This window comes from Xiphias gladius, chromosome 23 (genome assembly GCF_016859285.1).
Source record: "Xiphias gladius isolate SHS-SW01 ecotype Sanya breed wild chromosome 23, ASM1685928v1, whole genome shotgun sequence".
Classification (NCBI taxonomy): domain Eukaryota; kingdom Metazoa; phylum Chordata; class Actinopteri; order Istiophoriformes; family Xiphiidae; genus Xiphias; species Xiphias gladius.
The window spans coordinates 16758349-16781109 of NC_053422.1; the positions used below are offsets into that span (position 1 = coordinate 16758349).

Consider the following 22761-nt stretch of genomic DNA (forward strand, 5'->3'; position numbering starts at 1 on the left):
ATAAAATAAAATTCTGCACAAACTTTAATTGGCTCCTTTTATTGAATACAATGTTGTGACAAACCTGAGAACAAAATGGCATGGCAGGTTGGAGTAAAAACAGAGAGTACAGAGGAGATAGAAAGAATGTTAAAATTAAAAATAATAAAATTAAAAAATAACATTAAATAACGCATCAGGAGATAATTTAAAAGACATTAAACGACACACACACACACACACACACACACACACACACACACACACACACACACACACACACACACACATTATAGTTTACAGCTTTCTTATTTTTACAAGATTTAATGGTCTTCAGGTCCTTCCTTCATAAAGAAGATTACAATAAAAGTGAATGCGTAGTCAAGGGGAAAAAATTAACTTTGCTAAATAAATACAGGAACAGGTAAGCGATAGCAAAACAAGTACTTTTTAGGTTATACATGTCTCCTTGAACTGTCTCCAAGTTTTCCAACTTTCAGCGGCGCCGTATATTTCCTTCAAGACAAAATGATGGGCTCAAAAATTCTTTATATACATATCTAGACCAAACTACTCGAGCTGAATCAAAAACAGCAGCTCAGGCTTATGAGCCGAATACTGATCACCCCACTGAGCAAAAATGGCGGATGACAAGGTGAGTGAGTTACTACTCTGCTCAGGCTTTAAATGTATTCATTTCACATGTTTCATCAGGTGACAGCAATTGTTAGAGGAGGACGTAAAAAAAAAACTAAAAAAAAACGGTTGATCTCAGCAGCATTTGGCTCTGTGCTAGAATTAAGTTACCAGGGCGAGGCAGGGTTGCTTCGATTGAAACTGGTCGATCCTTGAGCTGGCTAAGTTTTGCTGCTGTTAGCAGCAAAACTTAGCCGGGTAACCGGGTAACTTCGAGAAAACTACTCAGTTGTTATGTTGGAGGAGGTCTTCATAGGAACGTCTGTCAGTAACTGTAACTTTAGACTGTGTTGTACAGCCCCATTAGCTATACCTGGTAACATTAATGTTGTAACTGTCACACTGTTTCCTTGCACAAATGTGACACTGGTTTTATTTTTTAGGATCCTCTGAAACAGTTGAAAGATCTGACGCAGCTCAAAAATCAGCTGGAAGAGATCCAGAGGCGAGTGGAGAACCAGGTTTCTGTAGGAATTCCTCAGGTGAGTTGCTTTCACAGCCCCTGATAACTGACAAACATGAGCAGAATAAGCTGTTGAAAGTGTTTTCCCCTCGTCTACCAACCTAATGCAGCAGTCTTTCATTGTGTCAAATATATTTTCAATTGCGATGAGTGTAATTATTTTCATATATTGTTATATTAATATATGTAAATGGAGAAACGCTGGCCACTAATTCACATATGTTATTAATGAAATTTGAAACAATTTCTCTTCACCGAAGGTGAACTAAAAAAAACAAAGGTCTTAAAAAATATGGGTTCATATCGCTGTACAATTTAAATGTTTTTGTCACTGTTACTGTTTTTGCTTAATCATGTTTATGATTATTTTTTTTTGCTTTTATTGTCAATCTAATGATTTATCCCCTACTTGTCCTGTAAACGTGTTGAGTTTTATATACCCATCTGGATGTCCTGTCCCTGTGCTGGGACAGTGCTAAAGATCCTGCTGTTACTTTTTTCCTCTCGTAGGGAGGCTCTGTGTTAGGATCTCCATTTCTGAAGGGCTTTCTGGCTGGCTATGTGGTGGCCAAGCTACGCTCCTCTGCCATCCTGGGAGTGCTGCTGGGAACAATTACTGGCATGTACGCGGCACAGAATTATCAAGTGCCCAACATTGAAAGGACCGTGAAAGAGTATATGAACAACTTGAAAAAAGGACCCAAGTAATTTGGGCTGAATTCTAGCCCTGACAGTCTTTTGCCAGTGACATAACAGACACAAGAAGAAATACTGTTGCAGCTGCTGGCTTGTCAGCTGCTTGTGACTTCAACTTTTAAGATTTCTCCATATAACTGGAATTTCATTTGGGACTCAAAGTAAAAGACTTGACTTTTTTTTTTAATTCTATTTTTTGTTTCAGGTTCAATTAAAAACTGCTGCTGTTTCTTTTCCACTTGTAACTGTGTGAGGTTAACACAAGATGTAAGACATTGTGCCCACAAGGTTTCAAAGTGTGGTCCCTCAAATTTCATAACTTGATAACTTGTCTTAGCTTTGTCAGTTGGAGCAACTATATAAGTCGTTAGATTTTGAATCAGTCATGTTAAAACAGGCAATAATTCCTGCAAATGTTTCCTACCTTTTTATTGTTCAGCTCAAGTTACATACACAGAGTTATAGAGAGAATGGAGTGTTTAAGTATTTTATAATGGATATTTAAATGATTGCGATTTACAGCTATCATTTAAAAAAAAAAAAGGCCTAAAGTGAGGAGATTTGCACTACAGCTAGTATTCAGATTTTTTAGAAATTAAGTGTTTATTTTGCATCAGTGAGGATGATTGTGATTCAGAATGTGCGGACCAGTTCCCCTGCAAAGATTAGGAGACTGTGGGTGAAAAGGATTCAGTGGGGTATCCTCTTGGGGCTGATGGTCCTCATCTATGGCTCTCATGCACCACTCATCACTCTCACCAAAGTAGACGGTCAAGTCCCTTTCAACCCATCATCGTGTGTCGTCATGATTGAGTTAGCTAAACTCCTCATCTCTCTGGCGACCCTCGTGCTAACTAGGGGTACATCCGCCTTACGTGCTCCTCCACCTCTAGTCCTTGTGGCCCCCTATGCAGTCCCTGCAATACTCTATGCCTTCAACAACAACCTGGTAGTTCTTATGCAGGCCTACATGGACCCAAGCTCATACCAAGTCCTCTCTAATCTTAAAATTGCCTCCACTGCCCTGCTGTACTCTGTCTGCCTTGGCAAGAGGCTCCGGCCTGCTCAGTGGTTAGCCCTGGGGTTCCTCATGGGTGCAGGGGTGTGTCACAGCTACAGCAGCCTGGATCTGGGGGACCTTGAGAAGACTGAAGCCGGGGAGGGTCCAAGGCTTCATATCACAGCTTGGGGGCTTTTCCTTGTGCTTGTGTACTGCTGTGTTTCAGGGCTGGCAGCAGTTTACACAGAGAAGGTGCTGAAGAGCCAGAAGCTGCCCCTCAGCCTGCAGAATCTCTACCTCTATATATTTGGTGTGGCCATCAATGGGCTGTCCTCCTTCTCCTCTGTAGCAAGTGAAAAGAGCTTTCTGGAGGGATACTCGGAGGCAGTTTGGGTCATTATAGCAGGGCAGGCAGCTAACGGACTCCTGATGTCTGTGGTGCTCAAGCATGGCAGTGGGATCACCAGACTGTTTGTCATTTCCTGCTCCATGCTGGTTAATGCTCTGTTGTCTTGGGCCACCTTAGGGCTGCAGCTCACACCTTTTTTCCTCTTACCTGTTTCTATGATTGGACTGGCAGCTTACCTTTATTACACATAGAGGAGTGGACACCAAATGAACCAAAATGAACTGTTTAACCTAAAAAGAATTCTCATTACAGTCTTCCTGAACCTCTGTTTCTTAATATTTGAGTTTTGAGTTTTTTCCTTATTTTTTGTTTCTGCCTTCTATCTATCTGCCTTCTGAGTCTTGGACTGAATGGGAGTCCAGAATCCAACACATGACAATTTGCATCATATTTTAGAGTTTAATTTATAATTCTGTCACACCTTTGGAAGTAAATTCAGATTATAATACAAGTACAGATCATTATCTTCAGTTAAACATATCTGAAGAGTGCTGCTATTGTCATGTTTTTCTGTTTTGTGTCACATTCTCTGCCAAGAAAAATGTCAAAGATAAAGTGTTATACAGCGTGTTAATATTAACCAATAAATTGTCAAAAACTGTTTTATTTCTCATGATGTACAGTAAGCACGCCATTTCCTAAACATCTTTTAGTCATGTATTTCTTATTGTTGGGATAACAGTTCAGCCTTAGGATCACCTCTCACAGCTAGAGCATCCTTTAACTCTCCCAGTGCTGTAGAAGAAAAAGAAGAATTTTTAAGTGCTGGAAAGACGTACTATCATTACTATAAGTTCTATCTGTGATATAAGAGCCACTCTGGTAAACGTAAACTGACCTTTGCAGATTTGTTTGTTGTCGGCCTGTAGCTGCTGGTTCTGGGCAGAGAGGTAGACGGCGTCCTGCACAGCCTCCAGCAGCACACTTCTGTATCTGCCCTCTGACGACTTCCTCTGCTCCTCACTCACCTGACGAAACATTCTGAACACCTAGAGAGCAGTAAAACACAGAAAAACATAGGGTTGGTGCAGGAAGGATAGCAGCCAAGATACTCCTTTTAGCAAACGTGATCAGCTGTAGCTTTTTCTGTGTCAGACAACAGTTAAAAATACTTATTTTTCCAGATCAATTGTAGAATCAGTGTCCCTAATATGCAGTGTTAATCTGCAAGATCCTGTTCATTTATTGCATGCATTGCAGTTCTGTTTGTAGATTTCATTTTTGGGAAAAACTTAGAAATTGCTCAAAAAAACTGTTATCGAAGTCTAAGTGCATTTTTTAAGTGCAGACTTCAGTGACTCCCTAAGTGTCAAAAGCCCTTCCTCAAGCACTCAATTAGCAAATAGCAGTGTCAGTGCTGGGTCATATCAATCATCACAGCATCATGCACAATCTGTCATATTTAACTCCCATTGTTCAATGTTTCAGTATAATGAAACATGCGAGAAGAAAGATTATTGAAGATATTTCCCCTACAGTTATGTTGAAAATCTCAATATATCATATTTGGGATATTTTCCATTTAAATCTTAACTCTCACCAGAATACTTGACCGATTTAGAAAAACATAAGTCAGTTAAGTTGTTCTCAGCTCTTGTTCTTCGGAGCTGAGGACAAGAACAAGGACTTGCTACATGCAGGTTAAATCCCTCTTCCTTTTACTGGTAAAAGAGACTCAGAGAAGGAAGTGATAAACTAATTCAATGAAAACTTGACATAAATTGATTCAATCCTCTAACTGATTAAACAAACTCCTACCTGCAGGCTCTCTTCCCTCAGGCAATGCAGCTCGGTTTGGTGTCTGTCATATTGATCCTGCAGGTCTCTCTCAGCCTGCAGGGCCTCAGTGCGCCAGGCCTCTATCTGTAGCACCAGGACCTGCCTCTCTCTGGTCAGCACCAGCAGCTCTCTCTGGGGGCCTTCTGTCTAGCAGAGGAATGGATGTAACCTTAATAAAATGCAAGGAAATAACAGGATTAAGTTGCAAATGCAGTAGTTTCCTCTACCCACCATAAATCCAGCTTTGCATTAATTTAAACTGACTCAGCATCCTCCGCTAAGATGGATCACAAACTGAATAATGTTAAACAAGTGTATCTCATTATCTCACCAGTAGTGTTTCCTGTGCCAGGTCTCTCTCCATCTTCTCCACCTCCTCTTGAATTAATCTCCCATGATCCTCCTTAAGTTGCCTCCTCCGCTCCTTTGCTTTATTGTATTCCAATTGAGACTGATCATTAAATTGGCAAAATAAATGTCTTAGTGTGGGTTGCTCGCTCTCGTACGCACAAATCTCATTTATATGTTCAATAGGGTATTCACACAGCCTTGCAGACATGTTCCCGAGTCATCTGTATAGGTATACAATATTATATTTAAAAAGGCAGATGTTATATGTAGTATGTTACTTGTTGACAGAGGTCAGATTTCTCCGTAACAGCCCCGTTCTTCGGTGTCTTCTCTCTGAGAGTCTCCTTCAGCTGCTGGATTCTTGCTGCTCTCTCCTGGACTTTCTCCACACTCCCTTTACCCTCTGTGGATATGAGAAACACACACAACATCATTGATGTCCCCAAAATGATGAACTTTTCATATCACAGCATGTTACCTCTGATATGTTCTTCCATTTCTTGTTTCAGCTGGTCTTGTAAATGTTTCATTGCATCAGTGCTGTCTCTATGATAACCGCTGTGCCAGTTGCTGTTTGGGGTCTGGCAACTCTGTTGAATCAGTGCAAAACATGGTGCTCATTTCATTAGACTGGGAACACACACCATTTTTAATCATTTTGGTAAACTTGTGTGGAAAAGTAAACACTTTGGGTAGAAACCTGTGTTTTGCTTTTTATCTGCTTTGACACCTCCCTCCTCTTCTCCCATGACTGATTTTTCACAATCTGTCAGAGAGATCGCAGACTGTATATTTCAGTTATGAACTCAGTCCCTAGAGGTATTGGTGAGAAAGCACCATATAATATAAGGCCCATTTAAAGAGTTACCTGCAGGCTTTGAGTCAGCTCTGCCAGCCTGCAGGTGTTGTGAGCTTCGTTCTCCCCCTGGGACATCATTGCAGTTTGGAGATCCATGATGTTATCTCGGAGCTCTTGTTCGGTTGCCCTCGGACACCAGTGACCAACAGTGGCTTTAGTCACCAAACGTCTCACTTTGTGGGCCAAAGCTAAGGCAGAAGGGGTCTCATCATCTAGAAGGCCTGATGGGGAAGAGTCAGTTTTACATGAGGTCAACACCCACGTCCATTATGGTTAAGTCGGTGTGGTTGGGGCGCAGAGGACCCCTTACCCTGAGGGTTAATACAGTAGATGAGGAACGTCCTACTGTTTCCTGTTAAGGCATCATGTAGAAGGAAAGGAAGGAGCTTGTCAGTTGTCGTAGCTCCACATGGGATTTGGTCCACAACCTTCACCAGTGGGCTGACTCTGGAGAATATTCAGCTGTTACTATCGAGTCCAACACAAGTTATGCATTTAAAAAAAAAAAAAAAAAAAAATGTTGCACGCAGTTAAATTAAAGGACTATTCCAACTTTTTTAGAAGTTTGCTTAAGGGTCGCCTTAAACAATATGTGATGAGGGTGGAAAATCATGGGTGTGTTTCTGTGTGATGTGAATGCTACAGCATATTGCAGTGAGACGCTGTATTCCAATGCTATACCACATCCTAATTGTACACGATGAATACTATACACTCAAGTGGTCGTTATAGTGTACAGTTTTTTGCAGGTAGTGTATAAGAAATCCACATACTTTATTTTTTTATACAAACAATGTGATACAATGTGTGCAGCATGCAAAGGCAGTCAAACTGCTACTTTAGAGTGCCACTGTCAGTGTAACTTCACAAAGACACAGCAAAATGTTTTTCCAAAGGCTTAAGAGTTATTTTCTGTTTTCTAATGTGTTTCTGGAGGTGTTTCACCACCATTCACAATTAGTTTTAATAATTTCTGCCTGTGAGTAGCTCCTCCTGTTCCTTTGTGTATTATTTTGTGGGAAAATTGTGTGAATTAACAGCACATTTAAACAACAAGGCTTTTTTTTTAAGTATGCATATTGGCTATTTCGAGTATACCTTATTTGGTACTTTTCCAGTGTGGATACACTATATATTCAAAAACTTTTTTCCTACTGTGAAATGTGTTGCATGAAAAAGGCCTTGTTGTAGTTTCAAATTTCTGCAGAAGGCTGCAAAGTCTCGGCTACAGCAATCCGTCAAGCAATTCAGCTGTAAATGTTTCAAAATTGTCAATAAATAGATTTCGTTCTGGGGTAGTTATTAAAAACTTATTAATCTCTTATAAGGTGTGACTTATTACATAGTGGTACCCGATACTCTTGAGTGATTGCCTTGCAAGCCTGCAATGAGTACTTAACATACTAAATGTTAAATTGTTACTAGTGCACAGCACGGAGCTAAACAAATGACTTTGGTACGAGTCTAGATACTAGGTATCACAACAGATAGCTCACTGTATATAAGTACACAACTGACCCTCTGAGGTCAGTCCAGCCAGCTCCCCCTGCCAGGCTGAACAGCTGCAGTCTGCTGCGGCAGACCTCTGACTCCACCTCCTCTGGATGAAGTTTCCACTCAAAACTCACAGAGAAAACTGAACTGCATCTGAGGGAAACACATACCATGAACTTGTGGAGACAATGATAAGTTCACTCATTCGAATATTTCGGGAAAGGGCAACGTGAACGACACCATGTACAACAACCTGATCAGAAAACACAGAGGTAAAAAATCCAGCCAATCATGCAACAGTATGACACTTACACTAGCTCTATTGGGATCAACGATTGTAATTAACCCAAAGTAATTCAGTGAAGGGATTACATGGTCAGAGTTTATTTGACCTACCTGGTGGAAATGGGGTCTGCTCTAGCCTTCAGTGCCTTCCTGCATGTTTTATACAGAGCATAGGCTTCTTCCTCTGAACACACACACACCTCACATAAACCTCCTACAAGACTGGGGGGGAAATATTTGGGTTAGATTTTATACATTTAAATGTACATGTGGGGATATAAGTGTTGCATGGATAATCCATCTCAGTATATATGTGCTGTTTATTGTATCTATCTTGATATATCAGTGGTCATCATTTAGACTCACCTGCCAAGGACTGGGTGTGTGACAAGTTTTAGAGGCTGTCTGTTGGGGCTCAGGAGATCCACAGCACTGCCATCTGGATAAAACTGACACAGAAAAGCATCAGAAGTTATCCTGCACCACACTGTGTCAAATATGATTTATGGTTACACTGTTTTGAAAGGACAAACCTGAAGGCACGACACAGAGATGAACAACTCCTCTTTCACTTGTGACAACATGCGACTAAACAGATTTGCCAGGAGCTAAGACAGAGTCAAGAGTAAGAGTAAGTGAGAAAACATCCAATCTGCCAATATATAAAGTGCAGTTTGGTCCTTGGCTGCACCTTTTTGATGATACTGTGGTCAATCAGAGTGCAAATCTTCTTTGTGGAGGCTCCACATGTCAGCAGAGCTCCATTATAACCACTTGAAATGGAATCAGTCAGAGGCTGCAGGAGCTCAGGGTGGAAACTCTGCAGATTTATATTCAGACTTTCAGTTTACAGACATCCCAATATTTGGTAGTGATAAGCTGTAAAGAGACTTTGTAGAGTAGCTCAAATAGAACACTCATATTGGTATAGATCAGAGGTCGGAAGCTCTTTTGTACCTGTATGTTGTCAGCATTCACAACTTGGTCAAAGGAGAAGGACTTTGCTTCCTGATTGGAGAACATATTACAGCAGTGAGAGCTTGCAGAGAGCAAATGAGTGAATGCTGATTGGTGACTGTGAGTAAATGTTAATGTTCTACCTTATTCTTTCCTGATGTGTAGTTAACACCATGTCCATCTTCACTAATAAATACACAGTCCCTATCCTCTAAGAGCACAAAAAGAGACATTTAAAGGCAAAGCTTCAGCGACAGCATAGCAAATTTACAGATTTTACATTTTTGTCCTTGCTTTACCTGGGATTGTAGTAAATACAACTCCCACTCTTACTGTTTCAGCTCCCTCACACATCTGTATGAGGATCAGAGCGATTATGAGAGACTCGTGCATAAACAAGACACTTGATCACTCACTTCATTCCCTTAAATTCCACTGTATATTCTGTCATTATACACTATCATGGTTGTAAAAAAAAAAAAAAAATACAGTACTTACAGGTGCATTCATGTTCACAGCGGCTACCTCGAGCTTATGTCTACCATCATCACAGGGTCACCTGGATTTCGTTACACATGGACTGAATTATTGATGAGCCAGAGTCCACTTTCACTGGTCTAAGTGTTCAGGGTACAGCTACGAAGATGGAAAGAAAGGTCACAACTGGAGTTATTGTTGAGCAGTAATGATTTTGAAATCATTTCCTTCAACCAACTTTATTGTGTTATTATGGGACATGGGACAGAAAGAGATCATACTGATATAACATTACTTACAAGTATGACTTTCTCAGACTTATTTGATCATTGTAGACATTCAAATATTTTGCAATATTAAACAAAGGGGATATAAAAAATTAGTGACAGTGTTATTAGAAACTTATTTATCCTCTATTAATTTTCCAACAAAGGTAACACTTTAAAAGGGGGTTAATTAATTATGACTAATGGCTTTATTAATGGTTAATAAATTGTGTACAATTTATCACAGATCAGTTACAGTTACAAATCAGTAAGTCATTATTTTTGGGCTGCCGGGTTGTGAAAATCCCTTTGCCTACTTGAAAAGTTGTTAACAAATGAATTTTGGTCCAGATCCTCTGCAGCCCTTTGCCAGCGGGTAAATTGGTCATGCAATCGAATTAGTCAAAGTGATTTTTCACAGTCTGGCAACCTAAAAGTTGTGCTTATAAATGCCGTATAGATGATGAATAACCTTTAGTAAATGATTTATTAACCATTAATTCAGCCATTAGTTACGCCTCATGAACTTTTTTTATAAAGGGTGCATTGTTCGAAAGTGGTAGAAAAGTGAACATTAACAAAATTAAATCAGGAATAAAGAAAGCCAATAAATGGCATCAAACGGGGATGAGAGCCATGGCTCTGCGCTCCAATGCCAGGCTTCACACACATTTCTGGAGACAGATTCATCAACTGAGTCCACTGCTTGGTCAATGGTGTGTCACACACAAACTCCTCAGGCCAGTCCTCTACAGACACTGCGTCTGTGTTGTTCAGGAAGATGATGGTCTCTTTCAAGGCACAGCCACATTGATAGGGGTTCCTCCCTGCATGGAGAATATCAAGCTGCTTCAGTGTCCTCAGGCTGACCCCTGTCTCATTTTTCAAAATGGTAAGCTAGTTACTGTCCACCCTTAGTTCCTGGTGTTGAGACAGGTTAGCCGGAGACAGCAGTGGGCAGATTGAACCACTTCAGCGTCTGTGGTGATAGTGGAAGATGGAGAAATTGCTCCGGCTGATAATAAATTCAGTGAAGGCAAGGGTGAGACTCAGGAGCGTGTAGAGGGACTGGAGGGAGGTGAGGGTTGGTGTTTCAGTCTATCGCAACCAGGAGCCAAATAACCATCAGTGGCGTGCCTGGAAGGAGGTTGGGAGGAGAGAGGGGATATGGTCTGCGTTGTTGTCTTTACTGCAGTTTCAGACTAGTTTAAAACTCCCTGTTCTACTAATGATTCCATATATAGTATGCCAAGTTGTTAAAAGCTGCTACAAAAAGTCCACTTAAAAAAATAAATCCTAAAACTGCATCAGCGAAAAGGGAATTTAACAGTGTGTTTACCGTTGTAAATTTTGCGGTAGATTACCATTTGTAGTAAGAGCCTTTTAACAAGTTGGAAGCAGATATCTGCGAGGGGCAACGGTGTCTTTACTCTTAACTGACATCTGATTTCCTGCTTTCGATGTTGGCACTTTTCCTCCTTTTCCCCACACCTCTAAATGAAGACGAAGATCTGCGTTCGAGGACCTACTGTACAGTACTTTCTCCATGCATGACTGAATATTCCCCAAAATAATCTTACCAGTCGGATCTTTGTATGCCATCGTCCCTGGGGGAAGCCAGAGGAATCAACACTTCTCCACCAATCAAAAATAAGCTGGCGGATATGTTTCCCTCAAGAATATGAGCAACTGTGAAAACGCCACTTAGGGGGTCAACTGGGACAGAAACCAACATGGTTTTCTGCTTGGCCGCTCCGATGCTGTTAAGATAAACTGATGTTTATTTGATGATGAGCATGACATCATTTTAAACTGGACTAGGCTTCACATCTTTTGTGTCTGTCTGCCTCTCTTTAATGATGATCTTAAAACATATAAGGGAAAAGTGGGAGGGATAAGTGGTTGTAAAATCATCAGAATATGTCTTGAGTGTGCTTCAATGAAAAGGGAAACTTAAAACCAGACACAGATGCTAGAAAATCCAGGACTGAGCAAGCAGTGTCACTGCATCTAATCAGGTTAAATTTTATTCAGGCCTTGTTTAGCTTTAACAATCATTTCATCTCGAGACAACAAGATGAATGCAGTTGAACATATAGTACGTATAACAATGCAAACAGTGTTGTTAGGAAAACTTTATTCAGCTTTCTTAACACAATCACCTTCACAGAAAAAGCCACTTTCTCATATGTTATCATACATTCCGATACGTGCATATTTTAAAGGGTCAGTTCACCCAAAATTACACAAAAACTAAACTCACTCAACCCTTGTGGTATCCAACTATGCAGATAGTTTGGGTTTTTGTTTGTGGGGCTCACAGCATTGAAAAACATTTTTAAAAATTAAACAGCACCATCTGTTTCAATAAACAGCATCCTCATTACTCGGAATAGTTTTTATTGGAACTACTTTTACTGGAAATGGTGCCTCCGAAAACTATCCCCTGTGAGGTCTGTGGATTATCACAGGAACAGGCCATTGTTTCCTGAGACAGTCTTGGCTGCTTACATTTTAAATGTCATTTTTCAATGCTGTATGCGCCATAAACAAACTTCCATTCCCCTCCATTGTGTTGGGGGTAGAGACAGACCTGTGACCTGGGCAAGTAAAACCAGAACTACCTTCATGGCTAGATGCTAGTAGAAGTAATGGAGAAAATATGTTTGTTTTTTTGTTTTTTTTTGTTAATTTGAGTGAAGTGACCCTTTAAGCATTCTGCAGGAAAAAATACTCAACAAATACTTTACTATACTGTAGTTTATCTGAAAATGTAGGTTAAAATGTCAATGAGAACACCCCAAAATAAAAAAAAAATTACAAAGATTAAAAGCAGTACACTGTAACAGGCCTCTATTGATTCGATTTGAAGTAGTTAAAATCAACAGATCACGTGGAGGAAAAGGCGATCCAAGCACTACAGCCACTAGTGAAAGTGTGGCCTCATTCAGCGTAAAATAATTGATTTCTCATGCCTGCTAAGATTGCTTGATGAAAAGAAATGCCTTGCTTCAGCGTAATGTGGTTCACTTATCTGGGAAAAAGAAAAACACAACAAATTATGTAGCAATTATGTAGACATGTAGCAACCAACAAATGCCTGGGAGTAAACATACAACTTAAAACTTGTCAAATTATTGAAGATCTAATGTTTATGCACTAGACTTTGAGGCTCTCACCATCAATGGCGATGGTCTTCTGCATCATCCTGGGTGGGAACATCATGCGGCGAGGAGCTAGACAGAGGAAAATGGGCAATTAAGTTACTTTCATTGTTCAACACAGCCTTGCGTGAAAAGCAACTGATGCAGCGTTGAATCAAAAGGCCTTTAATCTGTGTCCTCTACCTCTCTGACAGTCAGGGTGGCCACGAACGCTGGTGCCCTGGATGACATCGCCGTTAGGGTCCACACACCAGCAAAAGCCTGTGGGGTACCAGCACTGCGTGGGCAAGTAGCGGCCCTGCTCGTCACACTGGGGCTTGTAGGAACCGATCTTGCCGGCTCCAGGTGCAGCCTCCATCTGGCATTTAGTCTTGATCACAGAGGCTGATGGAAGGAGAGAGAAGAGAACATTGGGACATTAATGCCCTGTTTGGTGTTATTTACTGGTGACTATGGTGCATTACAAACAATACGTAGTTGGCAATGGAGACAACTGCAGAAAAAGACAGAGTTAAAGCATTAGCTTGACTGTTTCCAGTCTTTGTGCTAAGCTAAGCTAACCAGCTGCAGGCTATAGCCTTATATTTAACGGAAATACAGTATATGACAGTGGTTATCTAGTTATCGTCTCACGTTATTCTATGCCAGAATAAGCATGTTTGCAAAGATGTCAAACTATTCTTTTAAGACTAGGCTAAATCTTTGTTTGAAGTTTCACCTTGAGTAGTGTAGGAGAGGACACTTGGATAAGAAAGGTGGTTTTACCCTTTGCAAGATTTAACCACATCTCCTACAACTGCTCCTGAAAACTCAGTGACAGTAGCAAAAACAATAGCCGGTTTGATCGGTTTGACGTTATCTTAAACAAGCCGCTGGTATCCATCTTGTAAACTCCCTGCTAAGCAGTTCTACATTAAATTAATACTGTCAGAGTAACATATTACAACCATGGTCCTTGAACCCGCCTACTGCTGGCTACCGGAGATGTAACATCTACTGTCACAGCACCACTCTAGATTAGAACACAAGCTAAATACTAAAATGTAAAGGAAAGAAAGTTGCAGTAACCTGACTCAGATGTGGGGGGTACAGGCTGCTGCTGGGCCATCTGGAAGATCAGCCAGTTACGCATCCAGGACTCAAGGCTCTGCAAAGTGCACAACGACAAGATAATTCAGTTTTATTAGTTTCTATATTCGTTTTATTAATTTGCTTTTGAGTGACTTTGAGGCTTCACCTTCCACTCGCTCTCATTCATCTGCTGCTTCAGGCTCTGCAGGTTGACCAGGAAGGTCTCGTTGAACTGTGGCAGCTGGGAATCCTGCTCAAAACAAGACCAGAGCTTAGCGACACCAGTGCATTGATACACACCATAAGCAGTGTGAGGACACACACTATACTGAGTGCAACATACCTGCAAGAGATCCATCAGCTGTTTCTCCACGCTGACAACAGCAGAGCCCTGCAGTTTTTGATGGGAGGGAACGAGGAGTCGAATAGTTCAGTGTTTGTTTACATTCATGTTGAAATTTATGGTACAATTTTCTTGTTGAAGCCTTCATTATGCACCATCCAGGACAATGTTTTAAACCACCTCAATACGGTTAAATGAAAAATCTTACAGTTAGCAGGTGAAAACTCACTGTCAAGGGTGTCTTGCTTGTCTTAGAGTCCTGACTGTCAGTGAAATCCGTCAGCAGAGGCAGGGTGTTCATGGGCATGTGCATCCTCATTGGAACCGAAGCTGAAAAAACAAACAAACAAAAAGACTCAATTAATTAATTACTTGATTTAAAAAAAATAAATAAAACAATGCAAAAGATGACACATTGAGAATTTTTGTTTGTTTTTACTGAAAGTTAATGAAAATGATGGCAAATGTATGGATATAACATTTGAAAAGAACTCCTAAAAAACAAGTGATATGACACACAAATACCTGATCTAAAATTCTATCGTAACATTTAAAAAACACCACAGCTCCACAGAATAAATAAATATATAAATTATGTTGAATTAAAATATAAAAATAGGGAACAAAAACTGAATAAAAAGCATGCAACACATACTCAAACCTGCCTCAAACGGGTGCTTTTCATCGCAGGTTTCGAATGCTAGATAATATACAGTAGAAGGGGAACTCCATATGGCATTGCTTGAAATCTTATAATGATAGAATCAACATAAAGATAGCACTGAGCAACTGAATTCCCTTCCTGTGAATCACCATCGAAACTTTCATTTCTCTGTCCGACTTTCAGATCAAGTTCCTTAAAGCAAACTCTCCCTTCCTTGCCCACCTCTTAACCCCCTACAGTCATCTCCTCCTCCTCCCCCAGTCTGTTGATGACGATTGCTGACAATGACACATCCCTATTGGACCACTGCTACAGTATGTCTGATCGTTAGGACTTTAATGCACTCTCTTACCGTGGGGTGAGCGGCTCAGCTGTTTGCCCATTCTCTCCGAGTTCTTCTGCAGAGAGTGGATCTGCTGCTTCTGGCCGAACACCATATAAGCAGTGAAGACCTGGCTGGCCAGCAGCAGACATGCGAGGGTTGTCAGGCCCGCCACCTTCAGAGCACGGCTGTTGGAGCTCCTGAGAGAGAGAAACAGAAGAAAATGTCACTTGAAGAGGATGAAGCAGTAGGGGAGAGGGGATAACGTGCGGGGGAGAGCGACAACCCTTACACACTGCTAAACCGAGTCAAACTCAAAGTGGGATTTTAACTTGTACAAAACATTTAATGGTATTACTAGGACTTGGGGGGGATTTCCAAAAGTGCTGTGTGTGGCATTTTCAAAGCACGGGTGTTCCGTTTAGATACTGATATTAGAAAGTCCAGCATACACAAAAAAGGCCCATATGTAAACACAAAAACAAAGAAAAGCAAATCCACACGACATCTCTTTAGGTTGTTATAATGTAACCTAAAATAATAAAAGGCCTGAAATAAGACTGCAGGATATATTTTTTCTGCTGCTCATAATTAGCCAATAGAATGTAAGCCTCACTAGTTACTAGGCAGATGCCTCCTCCGGGTGTTATAGGGAAGCACATATCTGGGTAAGATTTAGAGTCTCTTTAAGACGTGTTAACAGGTGTAAATTGATTTTTCTTTCATTTAAAAGGTGCAAGGTCACAATAACTCTTACTCCCTTATTTCATACACCGTTCGGCTTCAATGAAGAGTGAAACTTCAACCCAGAAATGCATGTATTTCGGTCTACTACTTATACACAATTTATTTATTATAATTAAGTGTTATGAGTTGTTTTACTCTATCTCAAGAACATATAATTAAAATCATAGATCAACATCTATAAGAACAACAAAGTCATTGTTATGAGTGAAACAGTAAGTTTTATTTATCCCTCACAACCAACTCTAAATAAATAAATATGTCAGAAACAATGTTAAGTTGTAAGACTTACGTATCGGTATTTCTTACTTAAAAATAATCAACATAGATTTAACCAGTAACCAGTTTTTCTCTGTGGTTATTTATGAACCAATAGGGTGGCAGCGCATCATCAGTTACTAGGCAGACACCTTCTCCTTCTGCAAAGGGAAGCGAACGTACTATTGCAGGTAAAGATGTTTGAAACGTTGAAGTTTCAACAGAAAAACGATACTCTTATCGTATTACTTCCAGAGCGAATCTGCGAAGTGACACTGAGAATGAGACACGTTTGGCATGCCATTTAGGATGAAAAGAACATATCAAGCACAATGTTAATCATCTGTTGAAACAAGTTGTGTTATTGCTGTAAGTCAGCTACTAAGCAGAGGCGCAAAATTTCAAAATTCTAATTTGAATTGTGATGCATTTCTCTTATTTCATTTTCAAATCAACCGTATAAAGAAAAAGACGCCCTTTAATAGCAAAGCTTATATTCCGGAACTGCTACCGAGCAAACCGCTGTTGTGGAGAGGATAAAGCATATTTATGATAACTTCTTCTCACCCTCCAGTTCGTACAGGCCCAACAAGGACGTGCTCACTGCCTGACAGACTCCCTCTGGCCAGGGGAGCATCTTCTGGAGAACTAGCCATCTCTCTCTCTCTCAGCTTCTTCAAAGCAACGAACTGGTGAAAGTCCGGGCTGGTCAAACGGATAAATTGCCTTAAAGATGAGGAAGGAGCACCGGACAGGTTGCGCAGAAAGGTGACGGGACGCGGAAAGTCCCTCTCTTTTAAAGCCCTGTGGGACGGGCTCTGCAGAGCTGCGAGAGAGCGCTTTTTGCGATTGGTCAGACTGAAACACCATCACCTGTTGACAGAGGCAGACAATGATGGAGTGGAGTGGGAGTTTATTTACAGCCCGATTTTCACCCTAACATTGTACAATCTATTGTCTGTACTAGTTTTCTAAGCTAATACGGTCTCTTCAATGAACTTGGAAATGTAGGTTTAAAGCTACTTTACATATATATTATTACTAAGATATACTACAAGAGTGAATACTTGATAATAAACTTCATTTGCACTTACTTTTCCTCTTCCGTTTTTTGGGACAGAAAGTTCCTCACAGGGAAAAGAAATAAGCAAACAATAAAATTATTACTACTTTTAATACTATTAAACAGTAATAGGACAATAATACATTTAATAGTGAAATGCTAGTGAAATAGTGAAATTTTTCGAAATATTTGTCAGTAGTAAGTATGAAAACGTGAATTGTGATAAGTACTTCAGCTTCTATTAATAATAGATAGAATATTTTTAAAAGGCAGCAATTCGTCTTTATTTGGCCACTCTTTACTTCCTGGAACAATAGAGCTTTTCTTATAGATGTTTGGTGTTTTCCCAACAAGTAATAAAAAATGAACAAGCATTAGACACATGACAAATCTACTCTGGGTTGTGTTAAACATCAGAAGGATAAATAAAAAATAAAAAAAAATAAAAAAAATCATCTTATTTTGTTGTTGAACAGGCCTATGCTTCATGCGGTTTTGAGAGATTCAGGTTGTTTTGTTCTCCGAAGCACTGCACCGTTAAGTGAAACCAAAAGAGCAAACCAATCATCGAGCCAAGTAACAAGAAACCGACAGTGTTAAAAGTTTCTAGAAATCTCTGCAAAATAAGCAGTCATCATCATCCTGCTTGCTTCGAATTTAGAATGACCATCAATTCAACATCATTCAATAGAGCTTAGTTTGCTCAGATTCAACTGTGAAAAGAGGGGAAAAAAAGGTACAACTACTGAAAAATACAGTGGTGTTTTATTTGCAAATTAAAAAGCACCGACAATATTAGTTACACTGTAAAAATTATTGACAACAATTACAAATCTTTATCATACAGTCCAGGAGATTAGTACCATCGTTGCTGTTATGTGTTATCTCTTAATACTTTATATGGAGAGACTCAGTACCTCTTTACAATAGTTGGCAGTGAGAGAACATGAGAGGAAACAATCTTAGTGACACACCTCCGCACAATGACATTATCCAAACTCCCCTCAGTACAGCACTGACATTTCACACTATAGGAATGGGCTGATGGAGAGTGTAAACCCAAACACATTCAATAATTTAGGTCTACCGAGGGTTGCGTATTATGTACATTACAAAGTCAGGAAATAAAGGACCAACATGTGCATTGTTATCACATCAGAACATTGTACAAAACTATTGCAATAAGAGCAGCTTTTTGTTATCTATGCTTGACATCTAGTTGCAGTGGTAAAACCTTGACCGACAACCAAACGCCTATGTGTGTGTTGGTTTGCCTGGCAACTTTACACGTTTTTCCCAGAGACAGTTTTTTTTTTCCCCCCGAACTTAAACTCATCTAGTAAATGAAACATGATAATAGACAAAATATACAGTTCTGACAAAAAAAAAAAACAATGCTGAAAACAGATTTTGAAATGCACAATCTTGTTCTGTACACTATCTGAATCTCTTGAACCAGAGAGCTTAATTGAACATACAGTAGCTAGCTTATGATCTTCTTCACAGATTGTAGTAGGAGCCGTTTTGTTAGTGTGCTTTCCAGTAACCTGTATGCTCAGAATCGATGTTCACATGAGTGCCTTAAATATTGTGCTTTCAACATCTATCCTACTGTTCCTGCTTTAGACAATTCAGTGGTCACGGAACCGACTAAAGAGGATGCTGAGCCCAACAGTTTAACTAACTGTACTGTACATCTGGCCTGTATGAGAAAACTGAGCTAAGATGTTTAATTTTGGTACATTCTACAATAATGCATTGCCATCAGCATTACAGAAACTTTAAAACAAAGTCCGAGTAACGAAAACAAAACATAAAACGTCTAAAAAAAGGAACCCTCAAAAGTCCATGTGGTAATAGTTTAATGAAGATTCTGTCCTGGCACTTGTAAATGTGATAACTAGATTCTACCAAGGCCTATCAAGTAAGGCTGCAACATGCAGCCTGAGTCAAGATGCCAGATGTCCCATTCTCCTCTCAGAAAAACATATCTTTATCTATATATAGATATATATATAGATATAGATATATATATATAGATATAGATATATATCTATATAGATATATATATAGATATAGATATGTTTTATATATATATATAGATATAGATATATATCTATATATATATATGCAAACAATGTCTCTATTGTCAATCAGGCTGTATTCTGTTTAGTCAATGTTATGTTGCCTTTTTTAATGTGCTCCAAACACCCGAACTCATAGCTGGAGACACAGGTGATGTTGTGTTTGTCTTTTGTCACCCCTTTTTCCAGAGCTCAAAATGTCACGACTGCTCAAGCTTCAGACTTTTTTTTTTTTTTTTTTTCCCTTTCTTTGATTTTCAGGATGAAGTTCATGTGAAGGAGAGAAAGTCTGATTAAGAGAGCAGGGATGTGATTATCAAACACCGAAGGTCTCTCCCCTGTAAATCACTGAGCCTTCCCTCCTCCTTCTTCAGGACACAGTGGGGGCCATCTTCAGGGCAATGGGACCTCAAAGCCCACGGACAGAGGGGAGAGCTATCAGCTGTTGAAAGCAGCTATGCTCTCTTCTTGCTCACCATCCACTGTTACCCTGTCCATTTGGGAAGATCACAGTAAAGTGTTGAGTTCTAGTTAGATATTCCATCCTCACGTCACGATATATTTCAGTTTCTTTCAAAACTATTTGGGATCTTTAACATTTCAGGCCACTTGGCCAGTGTCCCATAGCAGGGTCAAGCAGTGGTTAAGTGTGTGTAGCTGTGGTCTCCCCCTGTGGTGCTGCTACCTGGTGTGGACCAGCTCTTCCCTGAGCCAGCTGGGCAGCGGCTGACCCATCCTGTAGAGCAGCTTTGACAGCTCAATGTTGTGATCCCTATAGTATTCCCTGAGGAATCCCTTGGACTGAAGGAGAGAAAGAGGTAAAATAAAATTACTTCTAAAAAAAAATCTCATCAAAAGTAAAGCAAAAGGAAAAACATATAGGTGTAATCTCAACAGATATTAACATGTGTCTTGCAAAAATTCTTACAAAACATCATACCTCAGCGTCCATGTCAGGGTACCTGCGCCCTTTACTCTTTCCCAAACACTTTGTCTTCCCTCCCTCCAGCAGCTGACACCAGAAACCTTTCTTAGGATCGAACCTATACATAAACGAGAATAAATGATATATACAGGGATTTAAGTTCTCCGTCGCTACGACAGATTTCCATCAATTGGATTGCTGAGAGGCCATGTATGAGATAAGTGTAGAGCCAAAGGGGGGGAAAAAAAAAAAAAAAAAGGGCAGATGGGGGTTATGGGACTTAGGAATCACGCTACCAACTGATTCATGTTAGCTAGCATAGACACGCTTTTACAGAAGGAAGACTTCAATTTATCGGGGATCGAGAAAACTGTCAAATTGCTAGTTTTGAATAACAAAACAGGAGCAAGAAATAATTTATGTCAGGTGAATAAGGCAAAGCTGTAGTTGTCTGCCTTGTTTGATCTGCTGCTGCACACCTGAAACTCAACTTGTTTGGAACCAGTCTTGTTCCATACACATGTCATCAAAGGTGACTAGGATCTACCAAGGATCTCCACACAACGACTAATTTAACCTGTGGAGTCTAAAGATACAAATCAGTCTGTAAATTAATTTGTAAATCTGGGAGCTGAAGCAATGATACTGTGATTGATTTAAAGTTCAGGATGAAACTCACGCTAGGATCTTGTGGTAGTTGATGATATTGGCGAGGCCTAAAAACTTCTGGATTTTATCCATGACTGAGGCAGGCTCAGTCTTCAGCATCTGTCCATCTAAGACTAACAACTGCAGAGACACAAACAGTACCAAATGTTAGAACAGGAACAGGACAGTCGCGTATGTAAAACCTGTTATGCCTGCCTGAACACATGCATTGAATGTTCTCATGACAGAGGGTTTTTTTTTTTTTTTGTCAGTAGGATAGACTACAACAGCGGGGGTTTGTTTTTAGTGAAAAGTAATGCTGCACCCACTTCATCGCATCTTGCGTGTGCAGCTGACAGATTCGGTCAGGCTGGGTCAACAAGCGTTCGTTTTTTTTCTTGAGAGCCTCCCTCAAGGGCAGCTCCGTTGGCTCATGGTCAAGCGGATTTAAAGCACTGCCGATAAGGATGGCACAAAAGACTAAACAAGCCTCCTTCGCCCCAAATCTTACTGGGAAAAATATCTGCCAGCCACTCGTAAAGCTTAATATACACGGTAGGGAAACGTTTTTACACCCTGACATGAGCAGATTTAGGTTGTTGAAAAATACTTCTATTGGTATTGCTTCATTTACTGAATACTGCCCAGCACTACGTGCATGAAGATACACATGGTACCTGGCTGGAGTGGTAGTAGTTGAGCCAGCGCTCCAGGTGGATGGCGTACCAGCCTGGCACTAGACAGCGATTCTGGAGGACCCGTAGTTTGACTGGAGCCTCGTGGCCTGCAGTGATGACGTCATGGAAAGAGTATTTCAACGCCACCGGATCATCGTGGGCTCTTTGGTGCTGAGGGCAGACAGAAATGTGAGGAGGCAGTCATTTCAGAAGGGTAAGTCTAAAATCAATTCCTAATTGTATTATATTGACTTTTCATTTAAAGTTGCTCGTGCAGAGATTAACGGAGGAGTTAACATAACACGCTTTACATTACATGACAGTTATCCGGTTTAAGGCTGCCGATGACAGACCTGGTACCAAGAGTAGGCTCTGTCCGCTGGATTGATGAGTATGGTGATGATCTTGGCTTTGGGCAGGAGAGCTGCGGCCCTCTGAGCTGCCACCTCAGAGTCAAAGTAGTTGGCACTCTTCTCAAAGTAGTAGTCTGAACTGGTGTTGGAGGGCAGAGGGAAGTACTCCATATACCTAACACGTAACAAACACAAGCATACAAAGTGTTACAAGCAGCCACAGCTGATCTGGTCCAATTTGCTCTCCACAGATAAGGATAATTTCTCTGTTCCCTGCGTGGGGGATCAGTCATGTGCAGCAGCTTGGCACCTCACATACAAAATACATCCAGCGACACCATACAATCTTAATATTTGGGCAGCCCACTGACATAAATTTCCAGCCTGCAAAGTAAATTTTGTGGAGGAACCTTTTCAGGTGCTGTGACGTGTGAAGCTCATCACTGATGCAGGTTTCAAATCGATTAAATCGAAAGGAAAATTAAATATAGTGGATTACCAACTAAATGGGTGTAAATTGTGTTGCTGGTCTCGCTCTCAGGAATGTCACTAATGAGTGGATTTGTTGTTGTGTGGGGTTTTGGCATCATTTGCATTTTGATTCTTGAGTTCATTTGCTTTAAACAGAAACATGCCTACTGTCTTGGGGTCTAAAATTTAATGATAAAATGAGGTAACTATAAGATTTTTAACTGTTATTTTATAAATTTTTTTAAAACAAATGCTTTGCCCCA

General features: G+C 40.3%; 5 protein-coding genes across 12 annotated transcripts in view; 2 read left to right on the forward strand and 3 right to left on the reverse strand.

Annotated features, from left to right (window-relative positions):
* The first annotated feature begins 434 nt into the window (after positions 1 to 434).
* On the forward strand, positions 435 to 2377 carry LOC120785161 (SLC35A4 upstream open reading frame protein). 4 transcript variants are annotated; one of them, XM_040119598.1, is made up of 3 exons: positions 435 to 634; positions 1059 to 1157; positions 1649 to 2377. In XM_040119598.1, the coding sequence occupies exons 1-3, from the start codon at positions 620 to 622 to the stop codon at positions 1844 to 1846; spliced, it is 312 nt and encodes a 103-aa protein (XP_039975532.1). In that variant the 5' UTR covers positions 435 to 619; the 3' UTR covers positions 1847 to 2377. The 4 variants fall into 4 exon arrangements, with proteins under 4 accessions (XP_039975532.1, XP_039975531.1, XP_039975530.1 ...); XM_040119597.1 differs by having other exon boundaries at positions 605 to 643; XM_040119596.1 differs by lacking the exon at positions 435 to 634 and adding an exon at positions 667 to 693.
* A 58-nt stretch (positions 2378 to 2435) lies between these two features.
* slc35a4 (solute carrier family 35 member A4) lies at positions 2436 to 3844 on the forward strand. The gene has a single exon (XM_040119593.1). It carries the CDS (start codon positions 2457 to 2459, stop codon positions 3432 to 3434), a length of 978 nt encoding a protein of 325 aa, XP_039975527.1. The 5' UTR covers positions 2436 to 2456; the 3' UTR covers positions 3435 to 3844.
* A 28-nt stretch (positions 3845 to 3872) lies between these two features.
* LOC120785160 lies at positions 3873 to 8503 on the reverse strand. The gene is made up of 12 exons (XM_040119594.1): positions 8378 to 8503; positions 8123 to 8233; positions 7751 to 7879; positions 6543 to 6679; positions 6242 to 6453; positions 6074 to 6139; positions 5852 to 5963; positions 5652 to 5776; positions 5354 to 5473; positions 5002 to 5169; positions 4082 to 4232; positions 3873 to 3978 (listed from the first exon to the last, which is right to left on the reverse strand). The coding sequence occupies exons 5-12, from the start codon at positions 6326 to 6328 to the stop codon at positions 3908 to 3910; spliced, it is 900 nt and encodes a 299-aa protein (XP_039975528.1). The 5' UTR covers positions 6329 to 6453; positions 6543 to 6679; positions 7751 to 7879; positions 8123 to 8233; positions 8378 to 8503; the 3' UTR covers positions 3873 to 3907.
* Positions 8504 to 11712: 3209 nt separating this feature from the next.
* cd74a (CD74 molecule, major histocompatibility complex, class II invariant chain a) lies at positions 11713 to 17065 on the reverse strand. 2 transcript variants are annotated; one of them, XM_040120028.1, is made up of 9 exons: positions 16845 to 17065; positions 15306 to 15475; positions 14519 to 14619; positions 14290 to 14337; positions 14113 to 14196; positions 13944 to 14022; positions 13059 to 13259; positions 12891 to 12947; positions 11713 to 12745 (listed from the first exon to the last, which is right to left on the reverse strand). In XM_040120028.1, the coding sequence occupies exons 1-9, from the start codon at positions 16931 to 16933 to the stop codon at positions 12738 to 12740; spliced, it is 837 nt and encodes a 278-aa protein (XP_039975962.1). In that variant the 5' UTR covers positions 16934 to 17065; the 3' UTR covers positions 11713 to 12737. The 2 variants fall into 2 exon arrangements, with proteins under 2 accessions (XP_039975962.1, XP_039975961.1); XM_040120027.1 differs by having other exon boundaries at positions 13053 to 13259.
* Positions 17066 to 19647: 2582 nt separating this feature from the next.
* ndst1a (N-deacetylase/N-sulfotransferase (heparan glucosaminyl) 1a) overlaps positions 19648 to 22761 on the reverse strand; it is a 42591-nt gene continuing 39477 nt past the window's right edge. For 3 of the 4 annotated variants that reach the window (XM_040119448.1, XM_040119447.1, XM_040119450.1), the window contains exons 11-16: positions 22028 to 22202; positions 21675 to 21845; positions 21029 to 21138; positions 20365 to 20467; positions 20110 to 20225; positions 19648 to 19914 (exon numbers count right to left, since the gene is read on the reverse strand). In XM_040119448.1, coding sequence (XP_039975382.1) covers positions 19863 to 19914; positions 20110 to 20225; positions 20365 to 20467; positions 21029 to 21138; positions 21675 to 21845; positions 22028 to 22202 — 727 coding nt within the window. In that variant the 3' untranslated portion in view covers positions 19648 to 19862. Of the gene's footprint in view, positions 20226 to 20364; positions 20468 to 21028; positions 21139 to 21674; positions 21846 to 22027; positions 22203 to 22761 lie in introns of all 4 variants that reach the window. The other variant, XM_040119451.1, reaches the window with a different exon arrangement.